The sequence below is a fragment of the Podarcis melisellensis genome (genome assembly GCF_964234715.1).
Source record: "Podarcis melisellensis genome assembly, chromosome: 16".
In the NCBI taxonomy this organism is placed as follows: Eukaryota; Metazoa; Chordata; class Lepidosauria; order Squamata; family Lacertidae; genus Podarcis; species Podarcis melisellensis.
In genome coordinates this window covers 14785528-14802337 of record NC_138533.1, presented here as the reverse complement: position 1 = coordinate 14802337, position 16810 = coordinate 14785528, and the positions used below count along the sequence as shown (strand labels likewise).

The 16810-nt window shown below is 48.7% G+C and overlaps 2 protein-coding genes across 3 annotated transcripts; both read left to right on the top strand.

Annotated features, from left to right (window-relative positions):
* Positions 1-43: 43 nt before the first annotated feature.
* On the top strand, positions 44-5799 carry CDCA5 (cell division cycle associated 5). Of its 2 annotated transcripts, XM_081893101.1 has the most exons (7): positions 44-245; positions 668-798; positions 1061-1123; positions 1904-1942; positions 2412-2459; positions 2520-3002; positions 4709-5799. In XM_081893101.1, the coding sequence occupies exons 1-7, from the start codon at positions 185-187 to the stop codon at positions 4787-4789; spliced, it is 906 nt and encodes a 301-aa protein (XP_081749227.1). In that variant the 5' UTR covers positions 44-184; the 3' UTR covers positions 4790-5799. The 2 variants fall into 2 exon arrangements, with proteins under 2 accessions (XP_081749227.1, XP_081749226.1); XM_081893100.1 differs by having other exon boundaries at positions 2412-3002.
* Positions 5800-7638: 1839 nt separating this feature from the next.
* On the top strand, positions 7639-14874 carry LOC309358886 (uncharacterized protein; the record flags this gene model as incomplete). Its single annotated transcript, XM_081892154.1, has 6 exons — positions 7639-9126; positions 9998-10026; positions 10335-10463; positions 10710-10776; positions 11498-11605; positions 12401-14874. 6 exons carry the CDS (start codon positions 7639-7641, stop codon positions 13385-13387), a joined length of 2808 nt encoding a protein of 935 aa, XP_081748280.1. The 3' UTR covers positions 13388-14874.
* Between the last annotated feature and the right edge of the window lie 1936 nt (positions 14875-16810).

The following is a 16810-nucleotide window of genomic DNA, read 5'->3' as shown; positions in this document are numbered from 1 at the left end:
CGAGCGGCGCTAACCTCGCGAGAACGCCGTGCGGGGCGGCCGCCGTGGCCTCTCCCAAGATGGCGCTAGAGCGGCGACTCGCTTCCCTTGCCGCGCCTCTTCCCTTACGCTACTTCCGCCGAAGCCGTGGCGGGCGAATTCAACGGCGAAGAGGATCTTGAGGGGAAGCCGCCCGCAGGCCGCAATGGCGGGAGGAGGCCGCGCAGGGCCCAGGAGGGCTCGCTCCGCTGGGGAGACCCGGGCAGGTGAGCGGGGAGGGGTCACGTTACCAGAGGGCCGTTATAAGCAGGGGCGGTGGGGGGCGAAGAGAGGAAGAGGCGCCCATTTTGTGGGGGGCGGCAGTCGGTCAGGCCGTTTCCGTCTGTCCGTCAGCGCCCCTAGCCTCTCTCTTCCCTCCCTGTGGGGCGACCTTCAGGCCCCCTCGGCTGTGGGGTCCCGTTGGCTGGCGGCCTGGCTGCGCACGAAGGGGCCCCGCCTGGGATCCTGCCCCCAGGACGTGCGTCTGTCTTGCCCGAGCCCAGCCCGCCTGGGGTGGCCGCTGCTGGTGCGGCGGCGGGAACGAGCAACATCCAGAGCGGCCGCCCAGGGGGGTCGCGGGAGATCTTGGCGGATCCCCCCGTGGTTCGCTCCTGCTGAGCGCCCTTCTGTCTCGGTCCCTTTCTCGCAGGTGCTGTTAATGCTGATGCTGCTTCTCCCTCGCGGCGGCGCCGGTCGGAGAGGATCGCGTCGCCCTCGGCTCAGCCCGTGTCGCAGGGGAAGCCGAGCCCGGTGGCGAGCAAAGTGCCAGGCGGCAAACTGGTGGGTGGAAACGTTTCTCCTGTTTTCCTGACTAGGCTGCGAGTAGGACAGGAAACGCCTCAGCCTGTGTGTTTTCCCTGGGTGCGCTCCTCGTGCTTGAACTTTGCTGCTGCTACCAGTGTGCTTTTTTGACAGCTGATGTGCCTAGGGAGTTGTTAGCAAAAGGCTGGTGTTGGGTTTCTTTTGGACAGAAGGAGAATAACCCTTTCTACTAAGGTTCTCTTTCAACAGTCACTCCAATTGTTACTTATCTTCTCCACAGACATCTGGACCATTTGCAATGCGGCCGGTCACTGTGAAAAAGATCATGCCACGAAATCGGCAGGTACGTAGAGTTTCAGAGGCCTCGTGCCATTTTCTGCTAGTGCAGAGAGAGCCATCCATGGATTTTCTCTCTCTCCCCCCCCCCCCGACCTTTAGCCTCTTTGCACCCAGGACCCAGTTAAAGCCCAAACTGAAACGTGGTATCCCCTTCAGATTAATTTTTTGTACTTACATGCCACTCTAGGGTGACCAGATGCAAAGATAGTTAAATCAAGTTTCCTGTTTGGAAATTCACAAATTTCCTTAGTAGTTAACTGGTTGCTCTAAGAATTGGACTATAACTCAACATCTTTTGAAGAACTGTACTGAAAGAAGACATGCTGAAGCTTCTGATGGAGGTTGGAAAAGCTGCTACCACCAAAAAATCTCCCTGCTGCTTGTAGTTGTGTGATACTCTGTCCTTCACACCTGCTCAGCACTTCTTCTTTTCATCTACACTTTCCTCTTAAAGAACAAGTAAATCCAAATACTGGCAAAATGTTAATGCTATAGTGCATCTACCTTAATTTGAAGATCAGGAGGGGACATGCAGACCCTGGATCAGACCCTGAATGCAGCGTTGGTCTGGGCCATTTAACTGAATCTGAATCCTGGCAAGAAAGATGCCCTGTGGAAGAATGGTTCCATGTCTAAGAAATAGTTCTGTTACCTGTTCTGGATGAGATTGCACTCCCTCTGAAGCAGGGAGGCAACCGCCTCAGGCAGCATGATCCACAGGAGCAGCAGTTCTGGCAGCAGAATGCATTTTCATTTGGGTTTTCTTTTCCTTTTTCCAAACCAGATAAAAGAAACAGCCTTAATTCCTCGTCGGAGTCTAAGGGTAAGTCTCAAGCACCAGGTTCTGTGGTTAACAGAAAGGCCACGCCTTTCCATCAGGGCTGTGAACTTCAACTTGCCAATGTTGGGGCAGGGATGCTGTATGACGGACACACTTGTTCCTATTATAATTATTATTTTAAGCCTCTTTGATTCTGGTGTGTCGCTGCACAAGGAAATGAAAAAAGAGCTATTTAAAGATGATCCCAACTCACAATGTGATGGGTTGTTAATTTACAAATGAATATGGATATATTTGATACCTGAAAGGTGCATAACATTGTTACTTTGGCTATATGCAAATAGCCTTAAATTAATTTGTTCCAAGGCAGGTAGTTAATCAGCTGAAATTAGTGAATCATTTGGCATTCTTGCTGGAGTACTCTTTTCAGCATTATTCAGCATAGAGTGCTAAGTCTGTCACCTGCAGAAGCCTTTCCTATTGAAGGTTAAGCTTGCATCTTCTCTTACAGAATTCATTAAAAGAAGACAAGGAAAACATTCCTCTGAGAGCCACAGAGGTTGAAAACGTTCCTCTGAGAGCCACAGAGGTTGAAAACATTCCTCTGAGAGCCACAGAGGTTGAAAACATTCCTCTGAGAACCACAGAGGTTGAAAGTAATGCCAAGGTGGAACTGAAGCCTCCCCTGCACAGCTCTTTGCATCCTGAGGCCGAGGCCTTACCGGCAGGGACCGACCTCTTGTCCCCAGTCAGTGCTGATGACGAGCAAGAACTGGCCAGGCCAAAAAGAGTACGCCGGTCTTACAGCCGCCTGGAGAACCCCTTAAGCCACAGTTTCCTGGGGAGGCAACAAGAGTCTCCCAGCTCCGGCCTGTCGGACACTTCCACACCTACCCATGGCCCAGTCAAGCGGCAAACGCTTTTTGGCTTTGATAAGCTTCTGGTTCCAGGTGAGCTCGCCAACATCTCTCCTGTGAACACAGCTGTTCCCCAGAAGTCAGCAGTGGCAGAACCTGGAGCCATCAATGAGAGAGACACAGACATCCCAGGTATTTCATTTGTCAGGGAAAAACGAAGGAAGAAGAAGATGCCACAATTTGATGTAAGTATAACGTTTCAGATGGAGCGTGGGAAGCATGAAAGGGGGACATAGCATGGATATTAAAGTCTGCACCAGCTGGGCTCCTGGGGGTCCCCACCCATCTGTCAAATTGGGCTTCCCAGGGATTGGAGAGATAATGATCTGGCCCTGTGGCTGAAAAATATTTCCCTACGCCTGTGATAAGTGTAACATGGTCTTGTTGTAAGGATCTCCACTAGATAATGCACAGGAAGTCTTATCGAGCACTTTAAATTGCTATATCTAGTTATTTGCTATTGAAGTTGCACCATGGAGGGCTAGAAATGGCCACATCCTGGCAATCCTGGAAGCAATGTTAGAAACTCAGATATATAAGCTAATCACTAAATGGCACCTTAAATCTAGGTTATAGTCACCACAGTGGAATGTCTAGGCATCTTTCCCTCCCGCCCCAGTGAAATTTGTTATTATTCATTTCTATACTGCTTTATATTTCAAAGAAAAAACCTCAGCAGTTTACAACACACTAAAACATCAAATAAAAAAATCAAGAATACAACAAATTCAAGTTTCAAGGAAAATATTTCAGATCCTTCTCTGAGTGACATTTTGTTTTCCCCATATTTATTCACTGACTTAATTTATATAGCTGCCCCAGAGCAAAAGTGCTGTAGGAAGCCATGGTAGTGTAGTGGTTAGAGTGTCGGACTAGGACCTGGGAGGTCAGGGTTCAAATCCCCACTCAGTCATGAAGTTCACTAGGTGACCTTGGACCAGTCATAGCTTCTTAATCTACATCACAGGGTCATTGTAGGAATTCCCTAGGGGTGAGTGAACCTTGTACTCCTTCGGGGGGGAAAGGTGGAGTGTAAATGCAATAAATAAGCTCTTCTGCTTACCTGCTTAAGAAAGCTGAAGAGCCATCCTGATGGGAGATGTCAGTCACCAACCTGGCATCCTGAGATTTCCAGTTGCAATTGGACACATCCCAGTCGCAAAACACCTGGGGAATTTCAAACATTGCCTCGAAGGTGCATGTGTGGAGACAGGAAATAGTTGGCCATATTTGCTAAGGTCTTGAAAGCTGCTTCTGCAGAGTAGCATTGCCCAATGGTTAGCACCCTGCTTAGATATTTTCCCATCCCCGTATCTAGCAGAATAATTGTAGGCTCATGTTCTTAATTTGCAGATCCCTTCCAGTGGTAGAGTTCAGTCTTACTTGTCTCAGAACTTGGGTCACCTTGGCAGGGAATTTTGGGATTTTAACAAGTACAGGTTCCTATTTTCAAAAAAGGGTGACAAGCACAGTTCCACAGGGCCCTATAATATGCATAAACAATAACATAGGTTTGCTTAATTTTTATAATATTTGAATCTTTTTTTTTTAACCACACACAGTTCATACATTAAGGTATACATTTCAAATACGCTTAACTCTCTAGAACGCAGAATCTCATTTCTCCCTTTAGCGCTTTTGTGCTGCTAGGACCTAATCCGGCCCATGTGGCAGTTTATTTCCTGGGGTAAAATCCTTAAAAAATCTCAACAGCTTCAATCATAAAAAAGGATCAACAACTTCAATCCTAAAAAAAGGTTGGCCCTCACGGCCCTTCACTTCATCAAATCTGGCCCTCTTTGAAAAAAGTTTGGACACCACTGACTCTTATTTTGTAGGGTCACCAAAGTGGAGCCACCCTTTTAGCTGAAGGCTCTCTGTTCCTTTTCAGGTATCACAGCTGGATGAATGGGCAGCCCAGATGAACGCGGAGTTTGAAGAAGCAGAGAGATTCGACCTCCTTGTGGAATAAAGGCTCCTCTTTCACTGGAGCGCTGCCTGTCTGCTCCTTGAGTGCTCTTTGTTCACAGATTTTGGGCTTGTCCTGTGGAGCTCTTCCGGTTCTCCAAACCCAGAAAGCAGCACATCTCTTTGCTGCCAGGTGGACTTGGTGGCAAATTGCAAACTGGATAATGATGTTGTACAGGTCCAGCTGCTGGGTGATGACCTTCCCTTGAGTTCTGACACTGGCGGAGGCAAGGACAACAGCTTTTGGCTGCATCCCATGTAATGCTTGCTAAATAGTCTGTCTTGTGCATTTGAAACATCACATCTGCATGATCTGCCTATGTTCATTATGATTTCATTCTGTATTTTAAAAAGGCTGTTTATCCTTTTCTTCATAGGTTGGCAGGTAAATAATAATTATTTGGACTATTCAAAATGTGCTAAGGTATCATTGCACCACCAGAACATTGCTGTATTTTTAAATTCAGTGGGTTTTTCTAAAAAACATATATATTCTGTTGGCTTTCTAGACTCTAGATATTTGTAATTCCTACTTTGGAGCATAGAGTGAAATACCAACTCTTCTTGATTTTTAGGGGCGATACATTTTATTACTATTTTTTTGCAGTGAAATGTCACCAACAGAGCGACATTAATCCATGGTTGGTAATTCTTATCATGTACTTGTTAATGGTGAGGTGGGGTGGTTGCCTGAGGCTCTTTCACTGGTTTTCTCTGGCTGTGTTTCTGTTTCTCAGTGCACTTGTTTAAGAGTAAGTACAGAAGGATTAATGGGCATTCCCTCCCTTCATGCTGACATTTCCCTGTTGGAAAAAGAACTCCCCCATGTACACCTGCTCCATTGGTTGGTTTGGAGAGTTTCTTCATGGTGACGCAGTGTGTTGTATAAGCTAGCAGAAATGTCAAAAAGCACAAATTACTGGGAGGGTTGGGCAGTGAGGGAAACGTGCCGTGTTTGGGTTCAAAACATTTTATAGCAATAATATGTTTAATAAAAAAAAATACTTTCATGTTCATCCTTTCCTGGTTTTCCTTTGTAGTTCTGCTGGCTGGTCTTGTCCAGAGTGTTTATATTGATGTGTCCATAATAAATGACTTTTAAATCATGATAAATCTGAGATACTGGAGAGCAGCTACCTATAAATGCTTCCCCTGTTGTCCCACCAATAGACAAGGGATGGATCAAGATCCTGGCATCTACATAGGGTGGGCTTAGCTGTTGATTAAGTTGTAAGAAGCATTTTTGTGAAATGTCTAAAATTGCCAAGTAGGACCTGAGAGAGCTTCCTCTCCTGGATGTTGGATTTGTCATACTAATTGATAAATCCTGCAAACGGTGCTGTTTCAATGGATGGAGCAGTTAGGGGAAGGGGAGAGCTCTGGTGATTGGGTGCTGCTGTACAGATTACAGTAATTTCTCTTTGGCTTTAACCTGCTCTGCGTCTTTGCTACCCATTGAGTTTCTGCCAGTCACAGAGGAGCAACCACATAGCAAGGCCACGTGTGACCTTGCCAGTGTCACTGCTCGAGGGCAGAGGAGCCGCACTATCGACCTTTGCTTATTGCTGGCAACAAGAGGCGGGGGGAGCTCCTGCTTGGCTTAAAGCTTTCTGAGTTGCCTCCAGGGGGTTATTGCAGGAGGCAGTCTTAACCCTTGGAGAAGATCTGAAAGTCATGCTGATGGCAAATGTCTCAACCAAGACTGCAGAAAGTTTGCTCTGTAAATGTCTAAGGGTGATACATAAATGTGGCATCAAATAACTCCAACATTTAATTACTCCCTCCTCACATGCCACAATGCATCAATATTGTATTAATACAGTAGCTTAGAGGCCAGGAAAAGCGCTCTCGGGTATACACATATTTATGTACTGGTGCTTTTGGGTGCTTCGTTGGCTTGGCTGAGCCTAGATCGTTCCTCCGGCAGTCTCTCACGTGTACCATAATCCCCTCTCACAACAATAGTGTGCAGGAATGGGTGCCACTGGTTGCTTAAAAAAATAATAATACTGTAATCACTGTTGATTTTCTGTGTCTAAATGGCCAGTCTGTGTGCTGGTGTGTGCTGTTACAGGCTAAGCCTTGTGCAAACTTCAGCTGAGATACAGAAAGCCGGAGCAGTGGTTTCACAGCAGCTGAACATCCTTGTTGCTCATCCTTGCCTATGATGAGCTGGACTTAAGGCATTGCCTCCAAAATCTATTCCTCTATTCCTCAGCGACCAAGTGCCAAAGATGACACACAGAAGCAGAGATTAGTAAAACAAGACCATAAGGTTATTTACAGACATAATGTTGGGGTGGCATATGGAGCCCAGGATCCTGCTGTGGGGCAGCCAGAGTGCTGGCCAATGTCTCATTCTCCCAGGCCAGTGGATAGGAACTGGAAGTAGTTACCATAGCTGGCCAACAGAGAAAGGCCACCCCAGCATGTGCATTTCTGGTAGGCCCTGTACCCACCCAAGGCCCCTTATACCCTCCAATATTTCTCAAATTAAAGGCAAAGTGGGACATTCTGGGATCAAATCAGAAACGGACAGCTTCTGTAAATCTGGGACTGTCCCTGGAAAATAGGGACATTTGGAAGGTCTGTCTTATGTGGTAGGTAATAATCTTGTTTAGCTATGATTCCATGAATCTATGAGCAGGGCGGGAGAGGGGTGAGGCAAAGCATATGTCACAACAGCTCGGCCTGCTTCTCTCTGCTTGATGAGATGCTCCAGTGCCCATCATATTGACATTTCACACTTCTGCTCCACTGAGCCAAGCGGGGTGGTTAAATAATCGAGTCAGGCAGGGAGAGACTTGGCAGTCGGTGCAACAGAGTGAGCCCAGCGGAGCCCAGTTTTCCAGGATGAGCGCCTCAGCCATCCGCCGAAAGTCCTACAAGAGAGCCCAAGAGGAAGCCGGGCTGTTCTCCCCCGTCCACTGGGAGGGCGACAAGGGCAGCAACGGAGACGTTCCGGCTGGGAAGCTGCAGGTCATGGAAAAGTTCTTCACACCTGTCCGGCAGACCAAGGAGAACAAGGGGGCCTCCTCCTCTTCCTCCACCGACTTGGGACTCAGGGACTGCAGCAGCTGCCACCAGCAGTGGGCCGAGAGCCGGAGCGGCCACTTCTCCACGCTCTCGTCATCCTCGGCCTCCTCCACCTCGGCCTCCTCCTCAGCCTCCAGCTCGGCCTCATGGTCCTCTGAAGCCAGCCTGGACAAAGAGGCCTTCTTGCTGACCAGCCCTCGCTACCACCCCCAGCACTCGCAGTCCTGCGTGGACCTTTCAGGAGAAGCCAGGGCCTTCCGCCGCGGTCGGGAGGAAGAAATGGCGGAGTTCGAGGAGGAGGAAGCTCCAGGCTCCTTCAGCCGCTTGAGGAAAGGACAGAGCAAGAGTGCCGACCGGTTGGGGAACCGCCACGGCCTGCAGTCGCAGCCTGGCCAACCCGACGGCGTGGACAGACACCTCTACAAGGCTGCTAGCCTGGAGCGCAGCCTCGCCTTCAGCGAGCAGGCAGAAATCCTGGCCCCGCGACAGCCCCACTACGCCGGGGCTCCAGCGCCAAGCAAAGGCATCTTGAAAAATGGGACGGTGGCCGGTGGCGACTGGCTGAGGAAGGCCAAGTCCATTGAGACCATCACTGTGCGGTCCGTAGGGAAGGAGCCTCCGTCTGCCCCCGGGCCTGCTAGGCCTCTCCAGAGGGAGAAGCAGCCCCCAAACAGCTTGGATCTGAGCGCCACCAAAAAGCCCCCCGTCACGGAAAGGATGAAGCTGGTGGAGGAGAAGCTCCGCTTCTCAGAGTTCCTGAACGAGATCACCCAGCAGGTGATGAGCCCCTCCAGCCTCAGTTCGCTGGGCTGGAAGCCCCCAGAGCCCTTCCTGGCCAGCAAGGCCCCCAGCACCGACGGGTCAGACTCAAAAGGCTCCAGCAGCAAAGGCAGCTCCCCTGGGTCCTTGCTGGAGATGGCTGAGGCGAAAGCAGAGGCAGCGGCAAGGAGGAGGACGGGGCAGGCCGAGGCCAAGGCGGACGCCCTTCCCAGCCCCCACAGCCGACCCCAAGCCAGCCTGGCCTTTGGCAGGGCCACAGATGAGGCCAGTACCAGTCCGGAACTGGCGCCCTTCGCTCACTTGCCAGCTAAGCTGGGGAGTTTGCCCAAGCTGCCAGGAGAGGCAGCCAAGCGGCCGAAGAAGCCCAGCGAGGCCAAAGGTGGACACGGGCAGGAGGCCAAGAGGCTGGAACAGCCCCTCAAGAAAGCAGAGAAGGGCCTTCCTGCCGGAGGGACAGCTGAGAAAGCCAACCCCCTGGAAGAGCACAAGGGTGTAGCCGCGAAGAAGAGGATGCACAACAGCAAGGTATGGGGGCCTGGCAGGGGCCTGTGGGGTTTCCTCCTCGGAGTGCCTTTCCCTGCCAACCTGCTGCCCCACACCATTAACAAAACCCAGGTGAGCTGCCAAAGGCTCACAGCTTCTAGGCGGCCCATTAAATCTCAATGATGGAAAAGCCCTCTGTACATGTTCAGTCAGGCCACAGGGTCTGTTAACCTGAGGTTAAGCCGCACAATTAAGGAGGGACTTGAACTTGTATTTCCTGTGCATTTTCAAGGCCACACACTATGTTTTTCATTTGGCTAACTAGAGAGCACAAACCTTTAATGGCACGTGGCCTTACCCGGCTATGTTCTGATCCCTTTTCATAAACCTATGGGGAGGCTGCACTTGGGATATGGTGCCCAGTTCCAGCCATCGTATCCCAAAATGAATACTTGGGAAGGTGCAGAAATGGGTGACTAAAATGATTAGGGGGCTTCAGGAAGACCCATTTGTGAAAGGCTAATTTTTTGGGTGGGGGATGAGGAAGAGAAGACTAAGGGTGGGGGGAACATGATGGAGACTTTAAAAATCATAAAGGTCTCTACAATATCCTTTTTGATGTGAAGCAATCAGTATTCTGCATGTAGCTGTATTGGATAACCACTCTATAGCGTTGGCTCATGGGTCCCAGAGTTCCCAGATTTGGGGCAGGGCATGTCCAAGTTGGGAAGATGCAATCCTATTTCTCCTCTAATGCATAGGAAAATGTTTCTGGAGTTGGGGACACTGACTCATCTGGTAGGTGTGTGTGTTTAAACCTGTTGTCACAATCTTAAGTGGTAGTATGTTTGCTTTAAAGAATAATTTAAAAATGAAAGTATGGAGATTAATTTTCTCTTTTTTTTATCTCCAGGAGCTGCTGGCAGAGGCAGAACAACCTGTGTGAGTATGCAAATCAGCAGTTGGTTGATCCAGGGTCTTCCTCCAGGGATCATCTTCCAGCACCTATCCTCTCCCTTCATGGGGCAGCAGTAGCAAAGCAGGGAGCCAGTGGTAAAAGTTCTACCTGCTTTGCAGTTGCCCTGGCTGCTGCTCCTTTTCTTGCTGCTGCTGCTGCAGCTGCTGCTTGCTTAAGACACTGCAGCTACAGGTATCAAACCGCCTACCACCTGCAGAGATTTTGAACCTCTGCTGCTGTTCGCTAGAATTGCTTTTCCATCTCATGTACACACTCCTTACTGTCATTACAGGCCCTCACAGGAGCAGGAGCCAGCATCCCCAGAACAGAAGGAGGAAGCAGATGCCAAACCCAGAACGGCTCAGCGAGACCTGCAGAAAACCTGGGACGAACTGGACGCTCTAAAAGAAAAATTCAGCAGGTGTCACGTCAAAAGCACAGCAGTCAGGGCTCATCCTGTATTCAGGATTTGTGGAGGAGCTTTTTCCAGGCCAACCTGCATGTGGCAGGGAGGAGTTTGCTCTCAAAGCCCCGTCCTTTGGGGAAGGAGCAAAAGATGCTTCAATTGGATTCATGAAACCAATTGATATATTAATATATAGAGTAATTTTGTGCAGGACCTTGGCTCATAGTTTTTGCTGTTGTGACTGTATTTCCTTCCTTTCAGGCTTCAGGAAGACTATTCCAACACACGGCTCACTAACCAGCTGCTGGAAGACAGACTTCAGATTATTGTAAGGGAAACGTAAAAAAAACTGAACGAATAAATTTGGTTCTCGCCATTATATTCTACATACTGGCAAAAAGCAAAAATACATCGCCACTGGGAACTATATCGCTGTGCTATGTCGAAACATGCATGAAGTTATCAAGATGATGGTTCCTTTTTTAGCAGCCACACGTCCAGCTGTTTGTGAGAAAAAGATTCTCACCACCCCGCCTCTTTAGAGTAGCAGCTCCTAAAAGTATGGGAGACGAGTTATATGGTCAAACTAATGGATCTTGTTGGAAGAAGAGGAATATAATTATTTATTTGAAAAGTGGATGTTTTTTCATCTTATGCTGGAACCATTAAGTTCAGAGCACAACCCTATGAATAAGGTCGTAAAAAGAGAAGACAACACTGAGACCCACTGAAATAGATGCACAGCAAGACTGTGCATCTTTTATCTTTGTGGGTCTACCCTAGATGGATCTACCCCAAGATGTTTAAACACATAGCTGTTTTTGCTTTTTTATTTTTACATTTTGTTTCCTCTGCATCCCTGTCTCCCTTACAGTAACTGGCCCCCAGGCTTGTCACAAGAAATGTACTTAAATTACTTATTTAATCAAGTTACACTTTGCAGCACCAATTAGAGTGTATTCTATTTGTATTATTATGTCTTGCCGCTCTCTCTCTTTCTGGCCTCCTTTGCTGACTTGCCTCCCCACCCCATGCTTTCCTCACAACAGGCTCAGAGCATGGCTGAAGAAAAGCAAACTTTGAACCAGCGGATCAATGAGCTGCTGGAGAGGCTGATCAGTGCACAAAACACGATTTGCACCTTGGAGAAAATTAACGTGAGTACTTTGATCAAAGTACTTTTTTGAAGGGGGGGTGAGGAGAGAAAGGTATAATAACAGAATAATGGAGGAGGACTTGAATCATTGGAGGTCCAATTTCCTCTGCCCCACTACTCTAGCGGGGGAAATTCAGAGTGCGAGACCATTCCCAACAAAAGGCTCTTGAAATTCTACTTCAAGACCTCTAAAGGAGGAGAACCCAGCACCCCCCCAGCTTAGGTTGATCTCACTTATCCATCAAGAGGTTTCTCCTACTGCCCTCTTGCTCCTCTCTTGAAACCCCCTTAGATCTAGTCCTGCCCTCTGTCTGGGGCAACAGAGAAAAGAAGCAGCCTTTTTCCACTGCTGTGTGTGATTGTGTTGCTGGCAAGAGCCCTTCCAATATTTGCCATTGCTATTGTTGCCCCAGTCCTCTCTTATCCAGTTCCTTCAACTTTTCCTCATTTTCCATACAGGCAGCTCCCCGTTTATGCAGGTCCAAGGCACCACACATGTCTATGAAATCACATATAATTGAAACCCATTGAAAACCCCCCGCAAACAAACCACTCCATCCCTGTCCCACCCTTTTAGTGATATTTCAGTGACTTCAGGATTCAGCATGATGCGTTTATACACGGTTGTACACATCTTGAATGTGCATAAACTGCTCTCCTCTGAATCTGCTCCACTTTACAGGGCCAAACATATTTATAGCATATCCTCAAACTACAAGATCTGCTGGGATTTTTTTGGGAGGGAAGGCCATTATCTAAATGGTCTGAATGGTCTTTGCTCTCTCTCCACTCACAGATCTCAGGGATACTGGCAAAGCCCAGCCTGGAAAAGCAGCGGCGCAGTGGGAAGGACGAGTCTCCCTCTGACAGCCTCTGCTCTCTGCACATTCTGGATGTCGCGCCCCCTCCTGCTTTCATGGACGGTGCCTCTGAGACGCAAACCACCTCCAACCAGTCCGACTCGGCCACCGAAACCAGCAAGCTGGGCTGCAGTTCCGAATCGGATACAGCAGCCGGGCCTAGCGAGGAGAGGAGCCTCCTGCTGAAGTACGAGGCGGCCCTGGTGGCACCATCCCCAGAAGGGTCAAAGAGACACAGCAAGAGCCACAGCCGGGCCACAGCCTTCATCCCCTGGAAGCAGAAGTCCACCACGTTCTCAACGCAAGACACAAATTCGACAGAAAGCGAGTGCAGTGGGGAGGAGGAAGCAGCCCCGCTTTGTCCCCTCCCAGCCCCGCGCTTCCTATACTTGAGGCAGGAGGCCCTGGTGGCCCCGCCGGGGCCCAGCAGCCATTTCCCAGCCTTGCCCACACTGCAGCCAGAGGTCTTTGAAGCAGCCCACCTGCCTTCCCCCCCCAACCTGCCGCCCAGTGGGAAGCTTGAGGAGATAGCACCAGAAATGAGCAGCTCTGAGAGCTCTGAGGATGGCGAGGTCTCCTGGAGCCCTGGCTTGGTGGAGAAAACATCAGGAGGACCCCACCTGGATTACCAGTCGGCCCAAAAAATGCTTGACGGCTTGCTGCAGAAGAGCCGCCGGGGGAATGAACCACCCAAGGCGGGCAGGTTGGAAGGTTTCCGCTTAGCTGGTGCCACAGAGGGGAGTGGAGCAGGCCGGGGCCTCCCTCACTACCACCAGCAGCAGCACCAGCAACACAGGATCCGGTACTACCAAGAGTTCCCGAGTCCTGAGGAGGGAAAGAGCTACCCATGCCCCCTGGGCACCAAGGGGGCAGTGGTGGGGCTAGAGGGCAGCGATGCTGCACAGGATTCTACATCCCTCTGAGATGGGATGAAAAGAAGCCGCTCCCTTAGCGATGCCATACTTCCCACCCCCTGCAATCCATGGGACTGTCTTCCCTTACTCAGTGGTGAAGAAAAAGCACTCTGCACGTGACTCAGATGAACTTTCTCCTTTAGGCTTATCTTCCCATGAATCAGGGTCCAAACCAGGTCCTGAGCTAAGCCTCTGGACCCCATGGGAACCTTGACTAGCCCCTTTCCCACCTCTTCTCCAGGTGTGACTTTTGGTTGTAATTCAATCCCCGTTTTGATTTAAAAAGCAGCAGCAGCAGCAGCAGCTAGGTTATATTAAATCTCTGTCTTGTAGTTTGGAAAGTTTATTTTAGTGAAGAGGAAATCTGAGGATGTGCTTCTTCTTTCGTAACAAATGGGGCGCAACTTTATTTACAGCGTGAAGCACGTCACACTGAAGTTCAGACACAAGAGAAGAAGTCACCTAAAGGACAATTCACTATTTGCATTCAGAAGTGTGTGTTGTTGTTGTTTAAAGATAATTCCCGCAAGGCAGAGCTTTCCAAACTTTTCATGTTGGTGACACTCTTTTTAAACATGCATCATTTCACGACACAATAATTCAGCTTCACAGTGGTAACTCGGGTAACAAACTTAATTCATTCCAGAGGTCTGTTCTTAACCCGAAACTGTTCTTAACCTGAGGTGCGCTTTTGCTAATGGGATTTCCTGCTGCCACTGTGCCCCCGGCGCGCAATTTCCATTTTCATCCTAGGGCAAAGTTCTCAACCCGAGGTACTACTTCCAGGTTAGCGGAGTTTGTAACCTCAAGTGTTTGTAACCTGAGGTACGACTGTACTAGCAAACTGGAGGTTAAATGAACGGATTCACATGACACATCTACACACTGCAGCTGAAATGCTAATATGTCACTACACACAGTTTAGAAAGCTCTGCCGTAAGGGCTTAGTATGGCAAAGAGTGATCTAATTTTCTAACCAGGCTTTTACCTGTAAGCATTGTATCAGGCCAGCACTGTTCTTGTGGGTTTTCGCTGGGTGGTTGTTAGCTTTTGAAGCCTATGAACTAGAAAATGTATAAGCAACTAGAATTCTAAACAGGTCATATGGGTTTACCATTCATCTTCAACATTTTCCCACCTCCTTGATCAAAAGAATGATGGCTCAAATTAATGCCTTCTTGGGGAAGGTACAATTCAGGATAACAGGATTTAAACTAAAATTAAGTGACAACTTAATTTTAATTTTCTATTGTGGAAATCTTGGTGGAGTATTTTTCTTTTATTTTCATCCCTCAGATGTGCACAGAACCGGCAAACTATGCAACGAAAAACAATACTGGGCAGCAATCTGATAAGCATGTGTGGAGCACTTAAGATTGCTTTTGTTTCTTTTCTGCTGTGCTTCTCGTAAATATACATAATTGTTTGGAAAGGAAATCTGACTTTAATGTAAATAAATTTATCAACACAAGCATATTAAAATTAAATCAAAATCAGTTAAAGGCTGGGTTTTTAATTAATATACTGGAGAGAGAGAGAGAGAGAGAGAGAGAGAGAGAGAGAGAGAGAGAGAGAGAGATATGACTTCTGAGCATAGTGTCATGTTTTATTGTTTATTATAGCAAGCCTTCACGGTGCTAGAAGCCAGAGGATGCCACTCGTATCCCTAAGGACAGCAAAGTTTGTCCACAGGCATAAGCGACACAAGCATAGTGGAGCCTCCACATCCAGAGGCTTTCTACCTCTCAGTAAAGAGTTGTTCCTCACCTGGTTCTTCCCCTGCCCTCCAAGAATAGGATAGAGGCGGTGAAGAAGGACGTCGGTGTCTCCCATCCCTCTTCCCACCTCTGGCAAGGGTGCCCCCCTCATTGTCCGGAAACAGAGTTACCTCACCCGAGCCCTCCTCGAGTCCTCTCCTCCCACTCGGGGGTTTACGACGTCCCCGAGGGCACTCACTGAGATCTCCCGAGCAGGGGCGCTCGTGGTGTAATAAAACAGACGCCGATTCTGCCTTAAAAATAAAAATATCCCACTCCCCTGTCTCCCTCAATGGAGGCGGTGGGGTAGACTGCTGCAGCACATGGGGGCTGCCTCTGGGCAGATGCAGCGTGCTCATGGAGCTGGAGACTTGGGGCGCAGCGTCCGCCCGCTCTTGAAGTCCTGCCATCGCCTGCAGGTGGACTGCGCTGAGCCATGGAGGCTCCAAGCAGCCCTTCCAAAAGAGAGACTCTGGGAGAGGGAGGTGGCCGGTTTGGAGTGTGCTGCTTAGGAGATTCCCCCGTTGGTGGGTGTGTGGCGCCCTCTGCACATGCTCTACGGTACCTAAGGAACCGGAGCTCCGCGACGGCGCCCGCTTGCAGCTTCTCCTCCGGGATCGCTGCCATCTAGAAAGGTGCTGCGGGATAAGGTCGGGCGGAAGTGCGCCATCTTGAAGCTGCAGCGGGCGCCGCCACCGAGGGCACTCAAGACGCCATCTTGCGAGAGGCACCAGAGGCGGAAGTGAATCTTCACAACTAGAAAGGCTGTTCTTGTGCGCTGTCTTCTGAGTGCAGTCCTGGCGAAGTCAAAAGAAAGAGCACTTTCCCAAGAGTACTCTTTAGCCTGGCCAGGAACGGGGGAGAGATTTGAATCAGTTTGCAGACCAGCCTCACCCATGAGCTGTGCTTTTTTTCAGGAGGTCCTCAAGGGCACCTCTTTTCTGTTGTTAAAAAGTGTGGCAGTTACTGCAACAACTGCATACTGAGTACCGGCACCTATTTTTCAAGAAAGAAAGCACTGCCCATGAGCATACCCTCCAACATTTCTCTAATAAAAATAGGAAAATATTATTTAATAAACATAAACTTTATTATTTATACCTTGCCCATCTGACTGGGTTGCCCCAGCCATTCTGGGTGGCTTCCAACATAGTATATAAAAACATAATAAAACATTTTAACTACTTAAAAAAACTTCCTTGTACAGGGCCACCTTCAGATATTTTCTAAAGGTTGTATAGTTACATAACTCCATATCCTCCAACACTTCTCCAATGAAAATAGGGACGTCCTAAGGGAAAGTGGGACATTTCTGATTTGATCCCAAAATGTCCTGCTTTTCCTTAGGATGCCCCTATTTTCATTAAAGAAATATTGGAGGGTAAGAAGTTATCCAATCCCCAAGCCGTCTGAAGGCAATCCTGTATAGGGAAGTTTTTTTTTAATGTTTAATGTTCAGTTATGTTTTTATATATGTTGGAAGCTGCCCAGAGTGCTGGAGTGACCCCATAAGATGTGTGGGGTATGAATAGTAAAATTATCATAATGGAATGGGATGTCCCTATTTTCATCGGAGAAATGTTGGAGGGGATGTAGAAGTATCTGTGTAATTAATATGTTTCTGCCCCCATGGGTGCTTTCCCTTGCATACACTGCATTGGCCCTTTGATTGTAA